The sequence below is a fragment of the Balaenoptera musculus genome, chromosome 16 (assembly GCF_009873245.2).
Source record: "Balaenoptera musculus isolate JJ_BM4_2016_0621 chromosome 16, mBalMus1.pri.v3, whole genome shotgun sequence".
Lineage (NCBI taxonomy): Eukaryota > Metazoa > Chordata > Mammalia > Artiodactyla > Balaenopteridae > Balaenoptera > Balaenoptera musculus.
This window is the reverse complement of record NC_045800.1, coordinates 34,818,055-34,838,675: the sequence shown is the minus strand read 5'-3', so window position 1 is coordinate 34,838,675 and position 20,621 is coordinate 34,818,055. Positions and strand designations below refer to the sequence as shown.

The following is a 20,621-nucleotide window of genomic DNA, read 5'->3' as shown; positions in this document are numbered from 1 at the left end:
ATTCATCAAAGTTATAAACAGATGGCCATGCTTTATGATCTGATAACTATTTCATGAGCAGTAAATGTGACTAAGCAAATACACAGTGTTTAGTCATTGCCTGATGACCATGTGCTATGGTTTTTGAATGGCAGTTTGTTCATTCATTCAATCACTTGTTCTTTCAGCTGTACCGAGCAGCTTGTGGGATATTAGTTTCCCAACCAGGAATCAAACTAGGGCCCTAGGCAGTGAAAGTGCAGAGTTCTAACCACTGGACCACCAGGGAATTCCCTTGAATGGCAGTTCCTGATTCTCCCTCTCTGCCATGCTGCAGTGACTGAGGAACAAACTAAGTGAAGTTTGAAAGTAACCATTACCAGGTCTGTAATGACTGGCCATGCAGAATAGCAGTGCTGTGCTCAAAGTGTCTTTGAGCATTCAACAAAGAGATCCTGAGGTAATGCTTTAGTAGCTACTCAAGTGAGCCAGACACAGACCCCAGCCTTAAGAAATGTATAGCCTAACAGGGGAGATGGAGATGCACTTCAATCCCAATACAAGAGAAGAAGTGCTGAGTAGGTTAAACAAGGAAAGGTTCAGAAAACCTGTGCTGGGGGGTCAGAAGAGGAAGTGATTACTTTTAGAAAAAGGTTAAAGAAAAAAATCAATGCTTCTCATCCCTGGTCTAACATACTTCCCACCATACAATTCTGAACAATATTGAAAATAATGCTTAATGAGTTCTATATCAAAGGAAACCACTGTTAATGTAAAAGTAACCCAACATTGGGCTTCCCTGGTGGCGCAGTGGTTGAGAGTCTGCCTGCCAATGCAGGGGACACGGGTTCGAGCCCTGGTCTGGGAGGATCCCACATGCCGCGGAGCAGCTGGGCCCGTGAGCCCCAACTGCTGAGCCTGCGCGTCTGGAGCCTGTGCTCCGCAACAAGGGAGGCCGCGATAGTGAGAGGCCCGCGCACCGCGATGAAGAGTGGTTCCCGCTTGCCGCGGCTGGAGAAGGCCCTCGCACAGAAGCGAAGAACCAACACAGCCAAAAAATATAAATAAATAAATTCCCTCCGAAAAAAAAAAAAGTAACCCACCATTGCAAACTCCAATATATTATTATCAATTCTTTATATTAATTCCTTATCAAATATGCATGCAATGAATAATACATGGTGTTATCTGCACCTGTGAGTCTTCTGCCAAAGACTCCTATGCACTCCTAATTCTGATTTACATTTTTTATAAATAAATTTTATTTCATGCTTCACAGTCAACATTTCTTTAGTTTTGTGATTTTTTTCCTAACTCCTCTACACTCAATTACCAGTCAATTCCAGTATCATTCTCTTCAAAATAATTGCCTACCTCCAATTTTACCTCTCTGGCACTCCTACAGATAATTTTCCTGCAGAATTATCTACCTTTACCTATAAATAGTAGAGGATCCCAGTAGATCTTTACCATAAAACTACATATTACCATCCAAGTGACTTCAACCCATCTGTAATCACACACAATATTATGTCAAAGTAGTCCATTACCAAAGATATAACATTTCCACTTACTGTCAGGGAGCTGAACTTCTCTATACCGAACCAGCTGACTTGGAAGGAGAGGTTTTGTATGAGCATGTTCAATAAGGGTGTCTTCGACCATCTGCATAATTCCTAATGCAGCCTGTGGAAGAAGATAGGTCATAGCACATTACAAATCACAAATGTATCTTGATTAGACAGTAGTCCATGCAATATGAAACAACATGCTTGTGAAACAAACTAACCTAGTTTATCATAAAAGTGGATTTTTAAATCTTAAATACATTTGATCCTGTTCAAATGGATAAAAACTGAACTCATCAATTTGCAATAGAGTCAGTATGGTAGTAGTGAAGAGAAACAGAGACCCAGACAATCATCAGCACTGATCTCGATTCTGGGGAAAAGGCACTGCCAAAGCTGGAGAGGTTATTGCTGATGGAAAGGTGGTCCCAAGTCAATGACCCACACCACAGACACCTGGGGTTATAGCAAAGCAAAGGAGGTAAGCATGAGGCTTTATTCTGAATAAAACTGACCTGGGGAAGAATACTGTCTCAGCTACTTATTAGCACCTGACCTTGGCATATTGTTTTGGAGGCAATATAACAGAGTGGTAGAGAGTGTGGGCTCTTAAGACAGACTACCAAGGGAATCTGGAATGCTTTCCACATGCTAAACACTTGGAATGTACTATTTAATTTAATCCTTATAAGTAATTTTACCGATAAGGAAACTGAGCATAGAGAGATTAAGATGTTTTCAGAAGATTACATAACTTGTAAGCGGAAGAGTCAAGATTTGAATCCAGGCTGATTCTACACCATGTGCTCTTATCCACTACACAGTCCTGCTGTCCTACAGAGTAGGGATAATTATTCCCATTTCCTTCAATGATTGCACGAGGCAGGCAAAAACAGAGGAGACAGCTGTGAAAGTAGGTCCACAGTTAACCATGATCATTCTGCTCCCCCTATACCCTCCCCTACCTTCCTGCATAGGGCAGGGAAGCCTGAATCAACACTAATGTGCTTATACAGCCACACTGTGGTGGTTAGTTAGTAATCTTAGACCAACTAGGGTAAAATTTTCTCTTGCAATGATGCATAAAAGATTATTGCTAAAACCTCAATCCCCCACCTGCTTTGTTATGTTTCCATGGAGAAGGGCTTCAATGTGCAGCCGTGACAGGAGCTGAGGTATGAAGGCCTTAAGGCGAGGAAGGGTAACATCTGTAAACAAGTGTAAGAAATAGTAAGCTCTACCTATAAGGTTTTTTTAAAAAAAACTCTGAGATAATTTGAGACTTACAGAAGAGTTGCAAAAATATTACAGGGAGTTCCTATATACCCTTCACCCAGTTTTCTCTTACGTTAACATCTTTAACAACCACAGGATGATGATCAAAACTAAGAAGTTAACACTGGGACAATACTATTAACTAAAATACAGACTTTATTTGGATTTCAGGTTTTCCACTAATATCCCTTTTCTGTTCCAGGATCTAATCCACAATCCCACCTTGCATTTAGTTGTCATGTGTCCTTAGTTTCCTCCAATCTGTAACAGTTCCTTGGTCTTTCCTTGCCTTTCTATGACCTTAAGATTTTTAAGCAGTACTGCTCAGTTATTTTATAGAATGCCCTTTATTTGGGCTTGTCTAGTGTTTTCTCATGCTTAAATTGAGCTTCTGTATTCTTAGAAGAATACCCCAGAGGTAATATGTCTTTCTCAGGGCATCACATCGGGGGCACATGATGCTGTTACGCTGTAATACTGGTGATGTAAACACTGACCACGTGGTTATAGTGCTGTCTGCCAAGGGACTGTTTTAATCTTTTGGTTATAATTAAGTAACTCATGTATGCTCTACAAGCAATTAGGAAAAGCCACTCCACCAATGCCTTCTTTTCCCATTATAATTTTTAAATATTTACTTTGGAGGAAATACTTTGAGACTACACAAATATCTTGTCCTTACTTAACTTTTACCCACTAATTTAGCATCCAGCGGTGGATACTGCCTGTATCAATTATTATTATGGAATCCTAATAGTGAATTTTCCATTCCTCTCATTACTTTTACATGTACTGATTTAATTCTTCAGTAAAGAAGAGTTGTCCCTTCTCCATTAGGACACCATACTAATAAATGCTACAATGGATGCTAAAATTAGTGAATAAAATTTAAAGAGAGACATAGGAAGGGAATTAACAAGTGCTTACTATGCATCAGGCATTTTATAGATGTTATCTTATAAACTATAAATTATGTGCTATTATCCCCATTTTAAAGGTGAGAAAACTGAAGTTAAGAAAATTTAAGTTTCTTGTCCAAAGTCATCAAGCTAGTAAGTGGCAGAGCTGCATTTGAATCTGAGTCTAATTCCAAAATGCATACCCATCCCACTCCACTGCACTGCCCTAGAAGTCCCCTTCACTAGACCCCCTCAGCTCTCTCTGCAGACTTCTGTAACAATACTCAGTCTCTTTGCCTCTACAAAAAACAATCTGTTTTACATTTATGCTTTGCCACTAGACTGGAGCTCCTTGATCCAAGAAACCCCACCTAATTGATCATTTTTTAATCTCAAGCACCTGCAGTCTGGCGCCTGGTGCATAGCAGGCAGTCAGTAAATGCTGTTGGACCACACTGAATTCTGAGGTTCTTGCTACCCTGGCACCTGGATAGCTGACAGACGTAGAGTCACGGGGGAGCCAGCCTCTCATATTGAGTTGTCTCCAGATTAAGCCATGTTGGCATTACCGGATTATTGATGAATATATATATCAAAACAGAATGATTATTAGAGCAGAAAATTTCAACCGAAAAAGTGCTAACTTTCTCTTTATAAAACACATTTTAGGAAGGCATCACATGCTTATGTGAAACTTTAGAACTAATTCTGCTTACAATTCATATACCATCTGACCCAGAATCTAACAAAGGGGGTGGGAATCCCCAAATCTCTGCTCTTGGATCATGCTGAATGCAGGTTCGGTTTCTTGAAAATGTATTTAAAATCAATTTGTGGTATTTTTTTAAAAAGGTAAAATTCCTGCTGTTACAACCAGATGTGACTCATAATCATTTTGCAAAGAAAGGTGTATTAACTGTCCAGATTAAAAACGTATCTGTTCTAGTTAATGAATTTTATAATCTATACGCCTACTCAACCAATAAAATAATGACCTTCAATACCTCACTCTTGATTTGTCACTAAAGTCATCAAAGGCGTAGTGATACATAATAAGTAAGGACTTGTCATAAAAGATCATTAAAAATTCAACACTTCTTTTTTCTTATTGCTGAGCATGTAGGAAGAAAGATTAATTGGTAAAGTAATGCTGAGAAGTGGAAAGATAAAACAATAATAAAGGGTAATATTGGTCTATATTCTTTCCAATGAAACAACCCTGAAAGTAATTTCATTCCATTGAATAGACATTCATTAGACACACACTGAGGGCATAATATACTAGATACTAAATAAAGAGGATAAAAGGAAGGCATAATTCACTGCCCTTGAGGAATTTAGGACTTTAAAGCAAAAGCTCTGAAAACTAGATTTAAGATTTTAGGAAAAAAGCAACAAAAGATGACTCTTCAGGCTTTACATATTTTCCATTTTTTAACCAAACTGAATAGATCTAAAAATGCCTAAGCATTCTTTCTGTGTGATAAGACTTTCAAGCTCAGCCCTTTTTTCCTTTTCTGAAAACTTCAATATTAACAAGGTAAGTGCTTGGGTCAAAACACTGTCATCTGCAAAAATCTATGAACAGTAATAAGTGACTGTTGTGGGTCCAGGATGAAAACAGCAAATGTGGTTAAACTGCCTGAATACAAAAGCCACTTCAAAGGCCACCACTGCTTTTGTAAAACAAAAACAAAAACAAAAAAAAACAACAACCAAAAAACAGTATGCACAGCTGGCTTTAATGGAACTACAAGTTATTAGAAAGCATAAACACTAGGTAATAGGATAAACCAAAATGATTTTAGAAAAAAATGAAGAAAGCATTAGGCTATCAGTAGAAAGAGTCTCACCATCCAGGGCTTCTTTCAATTCATCTTTAGTCCAGGCCACTTCAGTCATCAGCAAGCGGAGGTAGTACATGGCGTGCTGGTGTGGCTGTTCAGCTCGGAAATTGTTAAGAGATCGCATATACTAGTGAAGGGAGACGTGGGTTTGTTAATTTTATCGATCTTTTTAAAATCATTTCAAAAGGTCAGCTATAATCAAACTTCATTTTGCATAAATGATGTGTTAAATGGGACGCAGGGATATCTGCTTCATCCTTTTCGAAGTTATGTAATTTAGAATGGGACTTACTCTTCTCTTCCTTCTGATACTTAAACTAAAGAGCATGCTTTTTCTTTTTTCTTTCTTTTTTTTTGAAGTCTTATTTTTTTTTAAAGTAATTTTTTTGTTTTTTGGCCCCATAATTAAGAAATGTAAAGTTAAAGTTAAGAAATGTAAAATGTAAAATTCTGAGAACAGAACTTCAATTAAATTCAATTAACATATATGTTCCTTATAACACCAGAAATAGTATCAGGAGTGAGGTGTGTACACTGAGTCTTAAAAATGATTGCGGACTTCCCTGGTGGCGCAGTGGTTAAGAATCCGCCTGCCAATGCAGGGGACACGGGTTCAAGTCCTGGTCCGGGAAGATCCCACAGGCTGCGGAGCAACTACACCCGTGTGCCACAACTACTGAAGCCCACGTGCCTAGAGCCCATGCTCTGCAACAAGAGAAGCCACCACAATGAGAAGCCCACACACCGCAACGAAGAATAGCCCCCGTTCACCGCAACTAGAGAAAAGCCCGCGTGCAACAACGAAGACCCAACGCAGCCAAAAATAAATAAAATAAATAAATTAAAAAAAAAACGATTGCATGTTGTATTTTCAAAAGGTTTTTTTTTTTTTTTGCCATACTGCATGGCATGAAGGATCTTACTTCCCCGACCAGGGATCAAACCTGTGCCCTCTGCAGTGGAAGCTTGGAGTCTTAACCACTGGACCACCAGAGAAGTCCTGAGCATACTTTTTCTTTGTCCAGGCTGCTGCTTTACCCCCAGCATCTGACATATACTCTAAGTACCTTCACTACGGGATCTCTTTCATCCCTCAGAAAGTTATCCCCAGTTTTCAAGGCCTCCATCTCTTGGCATCCTTTAATTCTTCACCATAAGGTCATCCCAAAAGTCTCTCTAAGCAAGCAACATGGATATGTATATATATAAAATACTGAATCTTAATTTGAAAACTGATGATAATTTCTTTGGGTGTACAATGAAGGTCATAGTTTGGCTTTTAAAGTAGGTATCCATCCCATATTTCCATTATTGGGCCAACCATGAGTTGAATTTAAGTGGAAGATACATCAAGCCTAAATAGTCTGCCCTAATGTGACCAAGGCTGTTATGGAAGGCTGAGGTCCCTGCCTGCAGAAGAGAGTGTTCTTTTCTTCCCCCCCTTTTAAAAATTAATTAATTAATTAATTAATTAATTAGTTAGTTAGTTTATGGCTGTGTTGGGTCTTCGTTGCTGCACGTGGGCTTTCTTTAGTTGCAGCGAGTGAGGGCTACTCTTCATCGCAGTTCACGGGCTTCTCACTGCGGTGGCTTCTCTTGTTGCAGAGCACAGGAGCTAGGCACGTGGGCTTCAGTAGTTGTGGCTCACGGGCTCTAGAGTGCAGGCTCAGTAGTTGTGGCGCATGGGCTTAGTTGCTCTGCGGCATGTGGGATCTTCCCAGACCAGGGCTCGAACCTGTGTCCCCTGCACTGGCAGGCGATTCTTAACCACTGAGCCACCAGGGAAGCCCTGGAGTGTTCTTCTTAAATGGAGACTGGATGAAACCTTCAAGGAGTCCCTGAAAGCCGCTAGGTCTACCTCAGGCTCCTCTCTGAAAGTCAGTGCTATCCTAGCTCTTAGGGCCTACAGAGAAGGGGGCCAGGTGTCCACCAGAGTCTCCCAGGCTTTCCTTCTGGACAGAGTATAGGATTTAGCAAAGATAGGATAAAATGACTGCCACAGGGTTATGAATGCTTCTTTTCCTCCTCGCCTCTTTTTCAAAAATGTTCATAATGTGGCAATATCACCTTATGAATAAAAAAATAAATTATAAAAATAAGTTGAGAAAACTTACTGCCTCCTTGATAATTTCAAATCTTTTTTCATCAATCTCAAAGGTAGCCATTTTCTCAATGATCTTCTTTAGCAAAATTGGCTGCTTGTCATTATAACCTTTCACCGAGAGCTACGGAAAGAGTTCAGGATATTAAAAGTCTAAAATTAACATGAAACACCGTCAATTTGACTTTAAAACATGTAGAAAATCCCCAAACCAGGTGTATCAAAATAAAAATAAAACAAGAAATTAAATGAATTTCATTTCTCATAAATATAGTTCAACACTTAGGAAGATAACATTGACCATCTTTATTTACTAATATCCTAAAGCATATGCTTTTCCTAAACAAAAACAATAGCAGGAAAACCTACCTGGTGCCAAACTATGGCAGTACACACTATATATCATCAAAATTCAAGTTCTCATTAAATCAAAATTAATTATAGAATGTGTTCTAAATTTAACCTTCAAAAAGAATTTCTAAAGAATGGCAGGCTTAAGATTTTTATAGTTGTGTTAAGAAGGTAAAAATCAGAGGGGAGGGTTACCTAGCCAACTACTGGATACGTCCCCAAATTGTTTATATTTAAATATTTAAAAAAATCATCTTTTAAGAAATCAGGAAGCCCCAATTTTGTATTATATGGCATTTTGCCACTTTTCTTGTTCAATGTTGCCCAATAATGGTCCATAGGTCTCACTACTTGCTTGTTTGATGAGTTCTGCTGCTGTACCAAAAGCCAGTGGCAAAACAGATGTGAAGTAAGGATACACTCTATGTACTGTCTGGATTTTGCCTTAGGACAATTTACTTTAATAGTTTCTGAAAGCATAACATTTTGAAAAGCAGGGGAAGCCTATTATCACATTTCCTACTATTATATTGCCACATGGTGGCACCCACAGAAGTAGAGGATACACTGCAACTAGAATATCTCTGGACGCCTCTACCTTGTGAAAATTGATAGGCAAGAATCTCAGCAGGAGTGAAGGTCACTGCCCATGGAAAGCACATCATGTACTGTGGGAACTAGACTGACAACTAGCAGAAAGCCCATTTTGTCACAAATTAAAAATTATTTATTTTAATGGTGATATGCTACTAAAACTCAACAGCAAAAAATAAACCATAGATTATTACTTTTCTATTTGGATTTTATTTTGATCTCTGAGCTTCAAATTTCCCTGGACTCTGAGAATGGTTAGGTTATATACATTCTTATACGTGAAACAAAAACTACCAGAAAAGTTACTTGTATGAAGAAAAAAAGTCACTGCAAAATCAATAAAATTTAAAAACCCTAAAACCTTTTGTATAGAAAGAGTACACAGTGCATGCTCTCATTTTAGTTGTTATGAAAACATACAATATATTTTTAAGAAAAGTGAAGATGAATTGTGCCAGAAGAGGGATGTTAATTTGGAAATGAGATATAAGTTTGGAAACATAACAGAAACGGTTTCAAGAGAAAGGATCTAGTTATTTCTTGGGATGCATTTAATAATGTTTATGTTAAAATACACTTAAAAGTAGTTAATGATACATGCTACAAAATAAATTAAATGAAAATGTCAGACGTGTTTGAACACAGGAACTTTCTACTACTGTCAGCAGAAATAAAGAAGCTCATAAGTAAAATTCAGCACCACAACAGTAACTATGGGTATCTTTCACTTACAGATGTTAATATATTCAAATACATGGAAAGAACAACATGCTTTCAGGATTAATATATTAAACATTTCATGCAAATGAACATGCAAATAAATGTAGCACAAATACATGTTCACAAGATGCACTAAACTCTACTAAATCATTTGTTAGTGGAACTAATACTAACTTGAGTTCTTCAATCATTAAAAAGGTGCAAGGAAAAAACCATCAATCTTCTTGTTTTAAAATGCAGAAGTTAATAGTTTTCCCAAGCTCAACATAATGCTTAAACGGTGTGACGCCTTTTCTTTCGTGTTCATTTTACTTACAAGTATTGCATTCATTCCTGATGCAATGCCATAGCTCAAACCTGAGAGGCGTGCTGCATATGTATACTCTTTTAAATCATCCTTCAATAACCTGATAAACAGGTATGTCATGTTGCAATGGAGAGGATCAGCATAAATGTAGCGACTAACAAAAAGAAAAACAAAAGAAATGCTTTGATACCTCAAGCACTGGCATGGTAATGAAGAAACATGACCGAAGAGTATGAATATGCAGCCTCATGATCTGAATTTCTAGGGAAATAGTATAGGCCAACCTTCTGTTTTACAATGGCAGGAAGACTTCATTCTCTGTTGTCAAAGACCAAGACTTCAGATACAGAATGGGAGAGATCTAAACCTAAATCAGGGTCCAATTTTGTTTTGAGGAGAAAAATATGACAGTCTGATGAAAGATGTTTAAAAAAAAAAGAAATCAAGGAAAATTTGCATAATATGAATGGTATATTGCTGAATACTTAAGAGTAAGAGCTAACTTAAAAATTAAATGATGCGAAAATATGATTAGTCACAAAAAAAAGAAATTAAACTCACACCCTCAATCAAAAATGCTTCCAGCAAATCAATATAAAAAATGTTGATGAGTGGAAGGCTCTAAGACGTGGGTACTTACATACATCCCATAGATGGTATTTTGGAGGTCATAGCTCAAGCCTGCTAGCTCTGCTGCATATGCATACTCGTTGAGTGAGTCTTTGAGGAGCTCAAGGTACAAATAGGCCATGTTACAGTGCAAGGGGTCCACATAAGCAAATGGGCTGGAAGAAAATGTTGACAGTAAAATAGCTGATTTATTACTTCCCAATGTGATATGGCCTTTCGAGATGGATCAAGGAACTGAACAGGGGTTAAAATAACTTCCTGAAGATACACTTTTAATTCCTGAATCTGACTCTTCTCATGAGGAAAAAAAACAAGATGTTTAAAAAAGAAGCTTGAAATATGCCATGTGTGCTGGTAGTGGTGAAGAGGGAGAAGGAATTGCTTAGCCCAGATGGCGTGGCAGAACTGACAAGTTGGAAACACTGGGTAGGTAAGGAGGAGGAACAGGCCAAAACGCATGCCTACATTTAGGCTAACAGGACAAGGCACGGCTGATAGAGCTGATACAGCACGTGCATGTCCTCTTTCCCCCTCTAAGCAAGCCATACCCCTGGGGGACAGGAGGATGAGACTGAGAAGTTTGTGTGCCATGATTATATAAACTTAAAAGGGAAAAACAGAGACTTGAAAGAGAAAAACTAAGACCTGTGAAAATGTTAGCTTATCTCTGAGTTTCCTCCCAAGCCAAGAGACTGGAACACCGTCAGTAAAGTAATTGATAATATCCATCATACAACTACAGCCAGAACTAGGAAAAAATATTAAAACAGGAAAATTTTTAAGTGAGAAAGAGCAACAAAAGAGAGGAAATAATTACAGAGTGCAAGAGCTAAAGAGGACCACAGAGATGACCTAACTTAAATCTTCATTTCCCAAATAAGAAGCATCATTTTCCTCATGTCACCTGGGCTAGTAGCAGCAGAGTTAGAATTCAGATTTAAGTCAAATGACCTATTCATCTGACTATGTGACACTGCTTACCTTTATGAGAAGTAAAAGATTCCTTCATTCAACAAATATGTACTACATTCTCACTACAGTGCTAGGCACTTCTCTAGGTACTGGGAACAAAGAAGGAACAAATCAGGCAGAGTCCCTGACTTCACAGAGTTTAGAGCCTAGTTGGAAGAGACAAATAATAAATTTAAATATGATACATCAGGTGGTGATACTGTTATGGAGAAAAATTATGCAGGGTAAGAGGAATAGGAGTGATGGGTAGTGGTGGTGGGACAGGAAGACTGCTAATTTACATAAAATTATTATTAATAAATTAAATTGTTATTATTAAAATTCTTACTAATTATTAATCAAGGCCACTCTGAAAGGTGACATCTGGGTCCAGACCTGAAGGAAGCAAAGGAGCAAGCCCTGGGGATATCTGGGTGGAGAACCTTCCAGGCTGAGGAAACAGCCAGTACAAAGGACCTGAGGTAGCCTCGTGGCTTGGTTTGTTTGGCAGCAAATTAAAAGTTTCACTCTATCTATAGCACAGTAAATATAACCAATGCACTGACATCAGAGCCAGAAACTTTATCAAAAACTGATAATTAAGTAAAAATAGGGGTAAAATGCTTAGCTACAGAGAATTAAAATCAAAGAGAAAATTCTAAAGCTACACATTCTCCACCTGGCAAATCTAAATAACACTCTGTCATTTAATTTTTTAAGTATTATACATGATGAAGACTTCCTTCTTTAGTCAAATAGAAGGAAGCAGTTCAGAAACTTACTAGCACAACTCACAAAAGCAGCAAAACAAAAGAGAGTCCTTGAAAGGGCTCATTCCCACAGGCACCCTTAGGTGGAAGTGAAAAGCTAGAAAAAAACAAATGTGGGAGTTCAAAGTCATATGGATCAAGCTCAGAACACAATTCCAAGAAGTGTCCTAAAATGCTGCATCCACAGCAGCTATGCTGGTGAATTGGAGAGGGTCCTAAACCAACTTTTAAAAGAGAACATGATTCAAGTGGAATGCTTAAATCCTGGTTCACTTGTTAATTTAAAACATATTATTTTGTAACCAGATGTTATATGCTTAAATATGGATCACAGAGTTTTAAAAACTGTACATATGCATAATATTATCCTATTTCTGAAAAGATGAAAAGGATATACACAAACAGAAAATTTATTTAAGAACGTACAAGAAACCTAATAGTGTTTGCCTCTAGAGAGACCAGAACACGGAGAGGGATTGGTGGGAAGCAGACATTTTAAATTCTGAGAACTATGCTAGGCAGTTTAGAGAATGCAAACATGTCAAATGGTCTCTCAAAAGGTATTCTGAAGCCAAATCATAGAAGCCAGATGGGAAAGTGTGACAAGCTGCTTAGAGTGTTAAAAATATCACCCTGAACTATCAAAAAATAAAACCAGCTTTGTAATGCTCTCTACCAACAGTAAGCCATAATCAGAAAGCCCATGTTTGATGTACACAAACAAACAAGCAAAAAACAACACCAACAATCTCAGTGCAGCTCTAGATAATTTATGAATCTTATGTTATAAATAATGTTTACATCTCTACAATCTCAACATACTTGTTCGTGAACTATTAACTTCCTACTTAAGAGATTCTTTTTCTCTTTTCTAAAACATTTAAAACACATCCAGCTTTAATTTCATGCCAAGCAAATCAAATAAAAATTAATGAAAAAGTTGATCATTATATTGAACATTATTAAAAAATGATAGGTTTATTTTATAAACACAGACCACTGAATTTTAGAAATATAAAATTATAGAGTGCAAACTCACAAAGTAAAATTTGAATTGAGTGATAACATTATCACACAAATAAAATGAGACGAGATAAACTAAAGATTTATACTGAGAAATCATTGCAACAGTAGCATTATTCATAAATTTTATTAAACATCTTCTACCAAGCCAGGAATAGAGAAAGCAATATCTGAGGGCTCCAGACAATTAAAGGGCTGGAAGGGATTCAAGATCATTTATTAACTACTACCTCTTCTTCTGGGCAAGTTCCAGGAATACAAAACCAAAACCACAACAAAAAAAACCACCCCAAATTATTTAATCTTTCTTCAGTGAAACTTCTGGTGAGTCTACAGCCTTCCCTTAACAGGAAGGAGCAGCCTTCCTTTGTCTAGGCTAAAAAACTCTAATTCCTTTTATTTCCAGACATAGGTCCTTAAGGAAGCAAAGAAAACTTTCAGAAATGTAATTGTTGATTTTCATAGGAAGCTTTGTAGCTAGATTCATTTTACGTACCTGAAAAATTCAAAGTTGAGACAGGCCTTGGGCAAGAAAAACTTATCATCTTGTTTGAACCAGAGTTTGCTCATAGCTGTATCCTGTGATGGAGAAACAGTATGTTTAGGGAAATACAGGCACATTCGGCAAAAATCTTCAATCAAATCACTCTTCAAGAGGAGGAGGACAGAGGCAATAGCTGAGCTTTGTTCTGGAGAGACTGCTGACCCATGGCCTTGAAGCATACTCAGAGGGTCAGCTGGTGGGAAGCTGGAGAGGTGACTGGTGATTCCAGTAGTAGAGAGAAATCACCCTCTTAACAGCACCCTGGGTCAAAGAGATGGGGAGACAGTGGAGGAAGAGACAGACAGGTGAAGCCAATACCAACTGTCCTGTCCCTGTCTTTCTGGATGCAGGAGTCCTTGGGGGGTGGGTGTGTGGCAGCCAGCCACCAAAGTGGGCCACACGGATCCCTGCCTGCTGGAATTCACACCCTTGTGTGGTCCTCTCTCCTGCACTGGACCAGGGTTGGTCTCTGTCTGACCAACAGATTATGGCAGACGTGATGATACGACACTTCTGAGATTAGATTATAAAAGACACTGTGACTTCCACCTTGATCACTCATTTTCCCTCTTGGATCACTCACTTTGGGGTAAGCCAGCTGCCATGTCACGCTACTCTATGGAGAGGCCCATGTACCGAAGAACTAAGGTCTGCCCAAAGCCACACAACTGAACTTGGAATAGAATCCTCCAGCCTTAGTTGAGCCTTCAGATGACCAAAGTCCTAGCCCACAGCTTGACCATAACCTGAGAGACCCTGGGCCAGAACTACCCAACTAAGCTACTTCCACATTCCTGTCCCTTGGAAACTGCATGAGATAAAATAAGTGTTTGTGGTTTTAAACTGCTGAATTTTAGAGTAATTTGTTATACCGCAACGGATACTAACACAGCCAAGGATGAACAAATAAGCCACTCCTTTGCCTCTCCACTCACTCATTCATACTATATTTTAAAAAGTCTTAGGGACTTCCCTGGTGGTCCAGTGGTTAAGAATTCGCCTTCCAATGCAGGGCATGCGGGTTCGATCCCTGGTTGGGGAACTAAGACCCCACATGCCGTGGGGCAATTAAGCCTGTGTGCCGCAACTACTGAGCCTGCGCGTCACAACTAGAGAGCCCGTGTGCCGCAACTACAGAGTCCATGCACTCTGGAGACCGCATGCCACAACTAGAGAGAAGCCCACGCGCTGCAACAAAGAGCCCACACACCACAACGAAAGATCCCGCATGCCGCGAAGAAGATCCCACATACCACAACTAAGACCTGACGTAGCCAAATGAATTAAAAAAAAAAAAGTCTTAAAGTTCACTTGAAACTACCTTGAAACTCTGACAAGAGATATAAATAGTTTAATGTTCTCCTTAGTTTATGCTAAGATGGCCTATTTAAAACAAACAAAAAATAAAAATAGGAGAAGTAAATAAGCTTTCTCTTTGAATAACCTAAACTATAACTCATTAAAATGTCATTTTTAAAGAAAAATGATTGTCTCATTTATAATCTAGTTGCTTGAGATAAATTAAATTTCATAGTCCTAAACACTAATTCTCATCTCATTGAGTTAATCTGAATGTCAGGTCATTTGAAGAAAAGGGAAAGAAAGATGTCTGTCTATGGTGGTAAGCTTAGAAAGAGTTAGTTTTAAAGTTAAGAAAAAAGGATGTGCTGTAATAATTTGATCCATTTTTCTACACAATCTACCCAAGGTGTGAAATAATGACATGAAAAGAACATTCTGAAAAAGAAAACCCCCTTCTCAGTCATTCTTCCCACTGGCTTATAACTCCATTAACTTCATATAGCGCTCTGTCAAAATGAGAAAGAATTGTTTTTAAGGGCAGGAAATCCAACAGCTTCCCCTGGATATGCTCTCTTCCAGGCTTTAGAGATTCTTTCTTATCTCTAACTTTCATGATGCAGCATAAATCTACTTCCTTATTGGGCCTTCAGTGAACATGGAAAAAAGTCCGCTTTCAATAGACTTGTAGTTACATTCCAGACTTACTATTTTATTGCCTGCAAAGAAAACAATTCCCTAGATTCTATGCTGTAGAGTAGTTTTGTTTGTTTTAAAATGTCTAGCCTTTTAATATTTCTTGTAGTTATTCTCTCTGCAACTTTTCTGTTATCTATAGGGTGTGAGCCCCGCAAATCAACATAGTACCAAATGCAAGAAACCATCTCTCTAGTCCCTTCTATGTGATAGGTCTGTCCCTTAAATTTAATATCAGTGATTAACATATTACCTTAATAAGAGAAGGGTATGGTGTTGCTTCTTTTTCTAATGATAAAATCTCAAAATCTGTAGGAATAAATTCATTCTTCGTTGGAAGTTTAAATTTCCCATTCAGATCAGCATTTTGCCATTTCTGGATGAATAGTGAAAAAACACACACACACACACACACAAAAGCAATTAGAATCTGATTTAAGAGTTTAAAACAGTCACATTGCTTAATATCTAGGCAAATAATAAGAGAATAAATGTCACACAGCATTCTCTTCCATCATATATAAAAAGGCCACTCCCAAGATCTATCAATGACTTTTCATGAAACTTGAATTGGAGTCTCTGGAACTAATCAAGGTTTTACACTTATCTATCTTTCCTCTTTACACACGTCTAAAATGACCAGTTGAGGTGAAGGAACAATCTGAGACTGTGGAACTCAGGCTAACTGGTCCATATGAAGATCATGTTTGCTCCAGCTCTTTAAAGAATGGAGAATAATCTGCACAGAGATAAATACCCACAACTGCTAGACAACAGGTCATTTAAAAGAGTTAAACTTTCAGCTACACTAAATTACTTGCATGTATGGCTTGAAAACGAGGTTAAAGGGGGCTTCTTTGACTTCAGCACTTCTAAAGGCCTGGTCTACTTCTCTCCCAGACGACCACATGCATTTTCAAGTGGACCAATATCTCAAGCATAAGGTTAAGGACAAAGTTGAGATTTAAATCTGGATTGTGGAACAGGATTGACACAACCTGCAGGTTGGATCTGTTCCACGGGCTACTTCCAAAAGCTAAGTGAGGCAGATCAGACCACGATTGATGAACTCTGATTTATAAGACTTTTCATTATTTAAAAAAAAAAGCAACCAACTGCCAATGATTCTGGGTTCAGTAATTTGGTCTCCAGCTCATGTGGCACAGCCTTGCAGCTCTTGTAGTTCTATTTTGGTCCCTGCATTTGTGTCTTTTGGCACTGGGATGGTGGGGATGTTGGCCATATTATTTATATGTAGCAACTTAAGTCCCCAGTATGGCTGAATTGTAGGGACTGGTAAACACTCAGCAAGTAATTTCACTGCTGAGCTTCCAGATCAATTTGTTTAAATTCCCATTTGGGGCAGGTTTGTCATGGTCAGAATTTGGTGAACAGGGGTTTTCTCTTGTTTGAGGGTTAGTTCACACCCAGCACTAATTCATGGGAGATCAGCTTTCCTCACAGTTTAGTAAGATGGACATTTTCACATACTAAAGGGCTTCAGTCATCTCCTTATGTGCTGTGAGTATGTCAGAAAAGTACCAGTAATAATTTTTCTTTCTTAAACTACTTTTTTCTGTATCGTCATTACCCTGGTACATTTAAGAAATATCCATTACCCAAGTTTAACTAGAATTTAGTCAGAGCAAGGCTTTCTGGTGTCTCCCCATGAATAAAGGACACAGTCTCAAAGCTACACAGCCAATGAGAACCAAAAAAGAAAAAGTACCAGACAAGTAGATAAGACTCACAAACAAAATCCTGACTCCTGATGAATGGGGTAACATACTATCTATACATACCTGTTTTGAAACAAATCGTAATGACCCTATGTTGACAATAAGAGCAACGATACAGTATGAGGCATAAAATATAGCCCCTCCTAAAGTGAAGATGGTATGAATCCCAGAAATTGCTCCCCACCTGTGTTCACAGCAAGATCGTGAGCTCTCAGCCCTTGCATCTGTCTTTCAGGTTCTCTATTTCCATCTCTTCCTGCCTGTCTTGGTGCCTTTGCAACCCTGTGTACTTTGGACTTCATTGATCTTTGACAGCATGAGACTTGGAGTCTGCTTTACAGCCCTGCTGGTCTGACAGACAGACGAGAAGGTGGCTACAGTACCATTTCTTCACGCAAAACCTAAGCTCCAGCTCTCCACCTCCCTGTTCACTCCTCTTGGGATGGTACAGGCAGTGCTGGGCCATCACTCTCCACACTTTGGGCCGTGAATTGGTTGATCTAGGGAGCTCATATTCTCGTGTGTCCCTCACACATCAGCTTATTCACAGATGGGTTAACCCTACCTTAATGACTTCATCTGGTACAGCTTCTTGTTTGTACTGGGTTCCGTACCACTCTTCTGTGCGATCAGTTTTTCCTTCAAAAGATTTGGAAACTATTGCAACCCTAGAGACAGATGGAAAAAAAACCTATAAACTCATGTTGTATACATAAATTTATAGAATCTGACTCACGAAAATATAAATAATATCCAAGAATGTGTTGGGCCTCTACAACCCTGTAAGTCCTATGAGGCCTAGCTGAAACGGCAATGTATGTATAGAAGTCTTTGATCATACTCTCTTTTATCCTTTGGTTATAGTCCATCGTTTTTGGTATGAAAAGCTGCTTGCAAGAAAGATTCTTGTTGTGAATGCTACTGACTAAAATCGTAAAAGAAGAGTAGCTAGGGAAAAAAGTGGAACCAGGTCAGTTGAAAAACTGTCCTTAAAAAAGCACAACAAAGTACTCCTTCCCAGGAACAGCTCAGGCCCCAGGGTTACAAGAATGGATAAGAAAATTTGTTGGCTCATTCAGAGATCCAAAAAAAATTAAAAACACACTTTCATTATAACTTGCTAAGTTTGTACTCTGTTATTTTTTTTTTCCTGCCAGACACCACCATCAACTGTATGTACTACATGTACACTGGCCTTCCTGCTGCTAGGGGAGACAGGAACAAGACCAAGAAAACATCTCTATCTTTCTCTGCTGGGGTAGTAGAAAGAGCACGGAAGAGAAGTCAGAAGGAAAAAAAGTTCAGGGAGGGAAGGTAGAGGTAAAATAATGTCAAAAGATTACAAGTAGAGGAGCGAAAGGAGCTCTATACCAGCGGAGCTTCTGTCCCTGTGCGGATCGTCACGGACAGGTCTGCCTCTGCTGCCTTTTAACTATCGAAGTTGGAATCATTTCACTCTCACTAGCAGCCTCAACCCCAGGCTGGGACCAATCCTACTTTGAATCTTGCAGATAGAGTGCTGGGCCAATAGCTTGGAAGGCTTGCCATGCAGTCAGTCCTGTTATTGGTTTCACTTCTTCTTTATGTCCCAATTCAAATAACTAGGTTCATGTCTGTTCCTGCTTGTTCTCACTTGTCCTCCCAGAGGTTAGGTTCTAGCCTCTGAATGTCGGTCTCACAGCTGAAAGCCCACTACTTGCAGTCAAAACTCCCCTCTGCTGAACACCCATTAATTTTCAGAATCCTGATCTCTGTGTTCCAAACACCTGCCCATCGTTGGACCTCCTCCATTTCAATGCCTGACTGTCTGAACCACCATCTATTCCTTATTCATTCTAGATAAAATACTCTACCTGGCTAGCTAGACTTGGCTTTCTCACTTGCTTCAGGGTAGATATCATAAGCAATCTGACTCACCTATCTGTTAGAATGACTGACTAATCTTCCAGTTTAAGGTGTTCCTGATCTGGCCTAGCTGCCACTGACCACTAGCAGTTCTAGAAAACATGCTAAATAAGAATATGTTCGACAGAAACATACAGAAGAATCATAGGGTTTAACAGATGAAAGAGTTCTGTTATTGTATCTAGAAGAAGTGATACATGTTGGCTATTTGAAAATCCCTTATGAGGGGTATGTGCAGTGTATACAGAACGCACATGGCCACATGAAGGGTATGTGATGTTTCTTAAGGGCATTCATTCAATACATGACAGAGCCAGCTAAGAGTCAGTCATAGAAATTGCTTCTATTCCTGTTGATTTTTCAAAGAATGAATGGATTGATTCTCAGGGAGACCTCTGAAAAACACGTTAGGAAGTAGAATTCCGGGGTAGGGAGGTGGTATTCCATCTTCTCTTCCATGAGATGCTTGATTTTGGAAGTTTATTACATAGATGGTTCTGGTTTCCCTGAATGACAGCCCATGAATCAGAATAATGAACAAGGGATTGATTACAACTTGTGAAGACTGGAGCATTCATTTGGCAGTGGACTTGCCCTCTGGAACAAGAAAACTTTAAACTCAGTTCTGAGAGAGAAAGTGAAAAAACTCGGGAAAAGCCATCAACTGCTCTGGAGGATGACTATATGACACAGAAGGAAGCAGACCCTGGAGGCTGTCCAGTAATGCTCAGGTTAAAAAAGGAGGAGAGGGGAGATTTATCAGTTACAATCCTAAGGGATCTAGATAGTTAGATACCAAAGTAAAGTCTATGCGGTAACAGTTGACATGTTACCATAAGAAGTAAATATGAAGTAGATAAGTGTAGCTCCTCAAACTAGGGAAATACCAAATATTGGCCTAACAGAAAGAGATACCTTTGCAGACCAAGAGTTAGTGTACCATCGAGGAATTCAAAACTGAAATACAATGGAAGAGTATGTATTTTCAAATAAATTACGAAGGGCGAATAACAGAAGAGACAGAGTAGACACATGTCAAATGTATACAGAAATCTATGAACCAGAGTGTGGAACCGCGAGAGCACCTGAATTAGGAGAAAAGGAGAAAAGAGTCACAATAATTGAGGTACACCACAGAGAGCTGCAGTATATTTAACTGCAGACAATTGAGAAAAACTGGCACAGACACTGCAGCATCTTAGACTACCTGCTGGAAACCTAATTATACTAAAAAATAGTCTCCATGAGTTTTTTTCTTAAATATGTGTGTGTGTTGTGGGGTGAGGGGGGAATGCTACTCTTCAATTCCACCCACAAAGAATTGGCTACTGACATGGTCCTTAGAAATGTGAGAAGAAATGGCCTCTTATTTTCATACTGAAGCTTACAACAGTAAGAAAAGGAAACAGTGGTCTAGAATGAA

The 20,621-nt window shown here is 38.8% G+C and overlaps 1 protein-coding gene across 2 annotated transcripts in view; it reads right to left on the bottom strand.

Moving 5' to 3' along the window:
* IDE (insulin degrading enzyme) overlaps nucleotides 1-20,621 on the bottom strand; it is a 111,905-nt gene that overhangs the window by 12,564 nt on the left and 78,720 nt on the right. The window contains exons 12-19 of one of the 2 annotated variants that reach the window (XM_036828619.1): nucleotides 17,859-17,961; nucleotides 15,808-15,930; nucleotides 13,512-13,594; nucleotides 9,651-9,795; nucleotides 7,683-7,793; nucleotides 5,575-5,695; nucleotides 2,664-2,755; nucleotides 1,554-1,665 (exon numbers count right to left, since the gene is read on the bottom strand). In XM_036828619.1, the coding sequence (XP_036684514.1) occupies nucleotides 1,554-1,665; nucleotides 2,664-2,755; nucleotides 5,575-5,695; nucleotides 7,683-7,793; nucleotides 9,651-9,795; nucleotides 13,512-13,594; nucleotides 15,808-15,930; nucleotides 17,859-17,961 (890 nt within the window). Of the gene's footprint in view, nucleotides 1-1,553; nucleotides 1,666-2,663; nucleotides 2,756-5,574; nucleotides 5,696-7,682; nucleotides 7,794-9,650; nucleotides 9,796-10,281; nucleotides 10,427-13,511; nucleotides 13,595-15,807; nucleotides 15,931-17,858; nucleotides 17,962-20,621 lie in introns of both variants that reach the window. The other variant, XM_036828618.1, reaches the window with a different exon arrangement.